The sequence below is a fragment of the Telmatherina bonti genome (genome assembly GCF_933228915.1).
Source record: "Telmatherina bonti genome assembly, chromosome: 9".
NCBI classification, from domain to species: Eukaryota; Metazoa; Chordata; class Actinopteri; order Atheriniformes; family Telmatherinidae; genus Telmatherina; species Telmatherina bonti.
Genome location: NC_136627.1, coordinates 31,349,886 through 31,357,512, shown reverse-complemented (window position 1 = coordinate 31,357,512; position 7,627 = coordinate 31,349,886). Strand labels below are relative to the sequence as shown.

General features: G+C 40.2%; 1 protein-coding gene across 1 annotated transcript in view; it reads right to left on the bottom strand.

Annotated features, from left to right (window-relative positions):
• Positions 1 to 250: 250 nt before the first annotated feature.
• Positions 251 to 7,627, bottom strand: part of gab2 (GRB2-associated binding protein 2) — a gene marked incomplete at both ends in the record, with an annotated part of 31,114 nt that continues 23,737 nt past the window's right edge. The window contains 8 exons of the mRNA XM_079246970.1: positions 251 to 394; positions 450 to 614; positions 728 to 830; positions 954 to 1,044; positions 1,201 to 1,480; positions 1,618 to 1,715; positions 2,386 to 2,981; positions 4,613 to 4,832. Of these exons, the coding sequence (XP_079103096.1) occupies positions 251 to 394; positions 450 to 614; positions 728 to 830; positions 954 to 1,044; positions 1,201 to 1,480; positions 1,618 to 1,715; positions 2,386 to 2,981; positions 4,613 to 4,832 (1,697 nt within the window). The remainder of the gene's footprint in view (positions 395 to 449; positions 615 to 727; positions 831 to 953; positions 1,045 to 1,200; positions 1,481 to 1,617; positions 1,716 to 2,385; positions 2,982 to 4,612; positions 4,833 to 7,627) is intronic.

Below are 7,627 nucleotides of genomic sequence, written 5' to 3'. Positions count from 1 at the left end.
TAACAGTCTGCGTTAGAAGCTTTGGCAGGGCACTTTACCTGTTTGTCCTGATACCCTGCATGCTAGCAGTGCATTGCAGTAGTAACCATCATAAAAACAACAGGCATAGGATAAGTTATGGCTTTTTTTGGCCCAAAAATTGTGGTCTCTAGCCCAAACAGTATTTATGGTAATGATAGAAACATTATACTGGAGATGCTTGACTTAAGATAGGAATGAAGTATTTTGGTCATGTTTCCAGAAGTCACTGTCAGGATTTGACTCCTTTGGCAGGTTCAGTAGACTGCCGCACATCAGTCCACTCCTGCATCGTGCTTTGCAGGGCCTGTGTCTTCTCTTTATCCACTTGTACATAGTCCACCTTTTCATCAGATGTTACAGAGGATGTAGAGGGCTGTGGAGAGACATGCATGACAAAACTGAGATTGTGGTCTTAGATTACAGAGCACTGTGATTGAAAAATGGCCACTTTCACAAAATAATCTGCTTACTTTTCTGTGTGGGCTAGGTGAGCCAGGCTGGAAGTCCAGTGCCAAGTAGTCCACGTTACCACACTTCCTAGGGGCTGGGCTGCTGGTGCCACTCACGGCTGGGGAGGTAGATGCTGGGTTCTGCTAATGGGACAAGAGGAGGGTTTCATTCACAGAGTTCAATGAGTACAGAAAGCATTCAAACAAAGAACACAGCGTTCTCTCCTGATCTCTTCCCTCCAGCTACTGGGACTTACCATAGCCACATAATTCTCTTCGCTGTCTGCAGAGTCAGTGCTGGTGATGCTTTGTGTAGAGATGGGTCGACAGTGCTGGGAAGACATGGAGTTCATAGCAGGCCTGAAACAAAACAAACTGAGAATAAGCTCAGGCAGAAACAAAATACAGAAACAATGTTTACCATCAAAATGTGTGTGAATATACGAGTAGCCTTGGGTAATGTAGGACTGTTAAAAGACTCACATGGGTCGTGTCCAGGATGTGGTGACAGGGCTCTTAAATGGCAACTCATCAATGATCCCATTGTTCTTCAAATCAAGAGGTGTTGGCTTCGCTGTGAAATAAAATGCAAGAAAAGATACTGTTAACAACAACTATGACCTTTATGAAAGCAATAATATCCAATGTAAAGCTAAATTTAAACCAAAATAAAAAGACAGCTGTAATACATGACTTTGAAGCAGTCAAAGTTTTACTGCCAAACACTCACTTTTCCTGTTCGGTTTTAAGTTGCGGTTAATGGGTGGTGGTGTAACGTCACTGAGCCGATTGGGCCTGTGACACAAGGACGCACTGCTCCCTTTACGTGCAGGTAACGTTGCAGAGAATCCTGGGAAATCAAAGTGATGTGGCCCAGGGCTCATAGGAATGTAGTTATTCTTAGGACTGTCAGCCTGGGCAGCACTGAGTGGCGAAGAGCCAGGATTCATGGGCACATAGTTGTCATCTGAATTACCGCTGTCTGAGCGAGTCAGAGGGGCTGGGGTTCTCTGGCACCGAAAGAGACAGAGGTCACATGACTGTTTCAGGTTAAGAAAGTTGTAACATTCAGTTGGAGTAAATATGATAGCAGAGCATTTCTCTTATCTGCAGTTTAAGATTTCAAACCATCCATCCAAATACTCACCAAGTAGGAGCTGAACCCATCATTGACAGACTCAACAGACTGGCCTGAGTTATTAAAATAGAAGAGACGGTGATGGCTATTGGTTTCAAAAGAGGAACCTGTGGAGAGCGGCAAAGAAGAGATCAATATTTACCGCTGCTATAAGTACGAGGCAGGAAAAAATGTTGCTCAAGTGAAAAAGTACAATACCAAACCCATATGAATCATATATGATACAACAATTACAAAATTTGTTAATCTAGTAAAAAAAAAAAAAAAAAAGAAAGAAGAAAAAGCCTGACATTTCTGACTTTTAACGGAGAGAACTTCGTGTTTTTAATGAAAACAGATCAGAAATGACATTTCATTAAATGCTTCGGTGGACTATAATTACCAGTAGTTTTTTTTTTGTCGTACAGGTGCACGAACAGCCTGTGGTCTCACTAACAAGAGTCACAAGTCAATTAATCTTGCTGGCTAGGTGAAGCCTGAACTTGGTAAAGCAACAAATACAAAACAGCCCAAAAAAAAAAAAAAAGTTCACCGATTTCTGCAATACTTTTACATTTTTTCATCTTTACTTTTCTAAATCAGTAAAGTGAGAAAAAGAGGAAGAAAGAAGAAAATGAGGTGCAAAGTCAGTGCAATTCAAAAGAGCATGAGCTGATCAGGTCAAACTTGCATTTGAAAACAGAAACAGGTGAAAATGACAGTAAAAAGATCTGTGTCGGGCTGTTGCACAACATTTAGAGAGGATATGTTAGAAAAGCTTTTCTCCTGTGGGCATACCTCTGTGCAGCCTGATGTTCTCTACAGCAGGGAGAGTATTCCTGCGTGGAATGACTGACGCTACAGATGTCATCTCCCCATTCTGGCTTCCAGCTGACTGAGGACTCCCCCATTGCCCCTCAGACCCCTGGTTGGGTTTAGGGGGCCTGGGAGGAGGAGCGCAGGAGGATTCAGAATTGGAGGATGTCAAGGCATTGTGATTCTTGTCAAATGTCCGCGGTATCTGATAGAAGGAGCCAGGCGTTGTAGGGAAGTCATAATTGTCAGGTGACCGCTCATTGCTGTGCCTTGAGGCAAGGGCATTGCAAGGGGTTTTAAAGGTATAGAGCTCCTCATTTTCGAGATCAGGATCACCTAAACTGCTCCGAGCTGGTGCCTCAGAGCCGTAACCCCGTGGAAGTACATAGCAGGCCTCTTGGGTGGAGTCATCATGTGTTGATATCTGATGTTTTCCAGGTTTTGGAAGACTATAGAAACCGTGTAGCTGAGCACCAGTGCCATTTAGACAATGCGAAAAGCCGTAGGAAAGTTTCTGCACCGGAGAGTCGTTCCCCATTAATGTATTGCTTCGTGTGGCCTGGGAGAAACTGGCGCTCCTAAAACATGGGAAAAGATAGACACATGTACAGATGAATCATACATATAACACATTATTGACACCCTCACAAGCAGACCTAAGTGTCAGCAAAAAATGGAAAACCAAACATTTTTTACTGCAGAATGTAATGTAATGTTAGTGTAATTACAGCGATAACCACTAGATGGCGAGGCTGCACTTCTGAGGAAACTTCAGCAGTAAAAGGTTTCAGCACACATTTCAAGCTCTAAACACATTTCAATACAGGTTCAACATTACATTTGAATATGTGTTTTATATTTGTTTTTGTTTTTTTGTTTTTTTTTTAAATTTTCAAGCTATTTTTTATTTTATTTATCAGCCTGCACATAAAGAGAAAGTATCCATGTTAAGGGGGTCCAACTTTCCCAGAGTTTTTCAGCCTCTAGCAGGCACCCTGGGGACATGCCTCATTTACTCTGGCTTTTTTTGCAAGACCTGACCTTGAGTACCAACATGAGCAGTCCAAAAGCTTAGACATTTCTGGACAGTTGGTTAAGCAATGGCTTGACTTAAATGACCTCTGGAAATAAATCATATTCTTTCTTCAATAGTAATTCTACTGAGCAGATTCCAAATGAGTTTATTAGGTGGTCTATAAGTTTCTATTTTTTATGTTAAATGTAGCCAACATGTACAACATATATGATATACATTAAAAAAAACCTTACTTTCTAAACATAGGTTCATTGCTTTTTCTCTTGTTTTAGGTGTATTTCTAAGAACAGTCAGGTTGTTTTCTTTTTGTTTGTTTAAATACACAGATTGATTTATAACTTTGGTTATCAGACTAAGGGAGTTCAATCTGGCATGAATAACACTCCGCCAGCACATACCTGTGTTAATCAGCAGACTTAAGAAGCAGAAGGTAATTATAGAAATAGGAGCATGAAACTGATGAGACGGACCGAGAGGTTTAATTTCTTGCAAATTTATGTGCAACCTGTATGGCTAAGAGGGCAGTTCTATCCTTGGTCAGTCTAAACCTACAGGCGTGACGAATGGCTGTCTCAGCCTCATTGATCATCCACTGCACTGGCTATCTGCTGAATGCTGAATGGTGTCATTATTAAAGCTGCCTTTTGATCCAAGGAAACGTACATGATGGGGAAGAGGTGAGGTGAATCCAAATAGTAAACAAGAGTCGTTCAATACAAACATTTAGTCCTTTTTGTTTTTTCTTCAGCTTATGATATATATGCATGACATAAATTCATACCTCTTGACTAGTGTTTGCTCAAATGACTAAATTTAAAACATTAACTTATATTAAACAGTTGTTGTCCAGTATTTCAAGTATTTTTGCATTAATGTAATAAATGCATTTTTTTTTTCATTCAGTAAACTTGAAATTAATATCTTCATTCATCATTCTAAATATACTACATTTTAAAAGATGTCACTGCAAAATACATCTACATACTATGTTATATAATGCAATTCATATTGCTCATCCCCACTTACACTTGCAATTAGATAATTCATCCCTGCAACAGTAATATTAAGCCCCTGGGGATTCCAAGCTTAGGAAGTTCTGTAAATCTGTATGTTGACCTGCATTAACGAAAAACAGGAAACTGACACAGGACGTCTGAGGGTCATGGCCTTTACCGTGCACTCTCTGTCTTCCTGCTCATGCACTGGTGGAGGAGGAGGTAATCCTGAGGTGCGCTGTTGGACAGTTGCGAGTGGCGCACAGGCACATCAAAGGTGAAAAGCGTTGGTTGGCTGGAGTGGATGGGAGCCAAAGATTTGCGTTCTCCGCTCAGAGGTGCCATTGAGCCGGTGACATCTGCTCCCACAGACCGAGGCATATGGTGCAACCTACCATCTGCAGTCAGGAGAAATTGGAGTAATTGATTATTTGAAGCACAAAAGTTTATTTTAATTCCAAGTAACCTTAGGCTGTTTTTTCTGCAGGCATGTTATGTCACTTTTATGCAGCATAAGTTAACCAACAACCAACCTGTCATCTCTTACGCATTTCCTTTGTCACATTATCTAATAAAATCAGCAGCATGTAATCCATTTCAGAGCTCAGTCTTGTATGGGTTTGTTGTCTGTGGCTCTCAGTCTGCAATCTAATCAATATAAAAGAGGGATCTGTCTCAAGGGAGGAGAGAAAACAGCATCTCTTTGCTTTTTGGGCGACAGAAAGCTGATGGTTGGAACAGCACATGATCCAAGTCATCCTTTTAAACTAGGGTCAATGTGCTTTGTTTGATTTTATTGAGCCAACCATTGTTTAGCACAGTGGGACAGTGTGAACAACATGGTCCTACAATCTTATTGTTTCTGTGTGACATCCCTGATTTTTCCATCGACTACAAAGAAAAGACAAATCCGAGATGGGGATGTTGGAAACAGCCTGGGCAGGAGGCCAAAATGAGGAGGTGCACATTGAACAGTAGGAGTAGAGTGGGCGGCCCACTGATCCATCGAACTGTGGTGCTGTGTGCAACAGTATCTGAGGCAGAGGAAAAAGAGCTCAGCCAAAGAATTTCTCTCTTTTCATGTCCACTAAATGCAAGGTTTGAATAGAAATATTGGTAAGAACTACACGTTTTACTGTAGTTTATGCATTTTTAAAATTCTGATGAAACCTTTTTTTTTTTTTTTTTTTAAACCACCATTGTTCTGTGTTAAGTAAAAAAAAAAAAAAAGTTTAGTGAACACAGCATAACAAAGAATGGCCTATATGTTTGAGTCTTATTAATAGCTAGAATCAGTAAATTAGTGCTTTGCTTTGGAATAAATAAAGACTTTTTTTGCTGACAGTTTTCCAGCCTTACATCCAGAACATGGCTGCAGGATGGCCCATCAGATGTATCGCACATTAACCATTCAGTCGCCACGTGAGGATGGGGGTTGCAAACACCAACTAATGCTATCTTGGGGGTTGTGGATAAAAATATTGGAGAACCACTGCTTTATAAAACAGATATCAACGGAAGACTTTCCTTTAAAAAGGCAATAGTTTATGAGTTGAGCTGAAAAACACACCCAAATGGGGTTTGTGAGCAAACATGTATGCATGGGGGGCATTTGGTACACACTATTATGGAGTCCAGTTTACTGAATGAGGGCACATCCAGGCCTGAGGGGTAAAAAATGCTATGTTATGAGGTCTCCAGGCCAGTGGACACCAGTGAGATGCCCAGGCCCACAGCATTACAGACAGGGACTCCCCCCAACGATCCTCAAACGATCCATTGTTCTGAGTGATTCCATTCTCCCTGGGCTGGTTAGGCATCATCTCCTCTCTATACAAAAAGCTTTGTAAAAGCTTTCATCCAGCGCAGTGAGTACTAGACCCCCTAATATGGGTGGATTTATTGATTTGTTGTCAAAAGACAGATGCCTCCCCGCCCCTGACGGTGTAGAGAGCTGCGTTGAAAAACACAAGTTCGTTCAATAGAAAAAAAAAGCAGCTACTAAAAAGTCAAATGTAATCTGGTTCATCTATACAGTGCAGGTGCGCATAAAATAAGGCTTTTCTTACTCTACATATGACTGCCAGAGACAAAGCAAGATGAGAGATGACGAGTCTAATTTGCTGACAGAAAAACGTATATAGCTCATCACTGACACTAATGGATCTGATGATGTATGTCACTGCTGGGAACCAATTCAGTGCACTCAGAACCACAACAAGAAAAAAGAAGGAGAAGAAAAGGAGCAAAATACACTTGTATTTTTCCAGAAAAATTCACTGTTATATTTCTAACCAGTGGCTAATGTATAAGATCACTAAATGTGTATAAATTGTGTATTTTACATATGAAAGGTGATGCCATATGTCACGTTTTAGCTTAAAAAGATAATGAATAAAAACAAGGTAGTAGCCCAAGTAACAAAGATTCACATTTCTGAGAACTATTAACCTTATGTCATCTACAGAAATTGTTCTCACTATATAATGCCTCAACCTTAGCACCAAACAAGGCAGTTCAACAACACCCAAAAAAGATCTGTGTCATTGTTTTAGCTTGAACCTACAAAAATTAAAAGCAATGCATTAAAAAGAGCCTTTTGGTTGGTGAATGACGCTTGGCTACTGCGGGTCAAAGAGCTCCTAAGTTCAAGCACAATTTTCCAATTATGCTCGATAATACATCACCTTCTGTCTCATTGGCTCAGTGTCCATAATCTAATAGAAGCTGGCTGCTGGTCTCAGGGGTCCAAAATTAGAACCATGCTATATCACTCATGACAAGAAGTTCTTTGTAGGATTCTCATTTCCTCCTAGTCTGGCCAGAATTAGATGAGAACATACGATAATTTGATCTCAAATTATATACAAAAATAGAAAACACCACTGACCTATTGAAAGGAAAGGGGGCATCTATATCTTCATCACAACCCTTTTCAAACTACATCAAATAAACATCCCATAAAGAAATAATGATTTTGATAATAACTTAAGGTACACTTTATCCACCTGCCATGTAATTGAGCTCTCCAAAGACAGAAGTAATTTCTAAATGGTTTAACAAGCAAATTACACTTAAACATATAGCATCAAGCTAATTTAATTTTGAGTGTTAAAATTAACCTCAAGGTTAAAGGCTCCAGAAGATGTCCTTGTAGTTGGGAAATCACAAGGATCATTCAATTAGTGTGAAT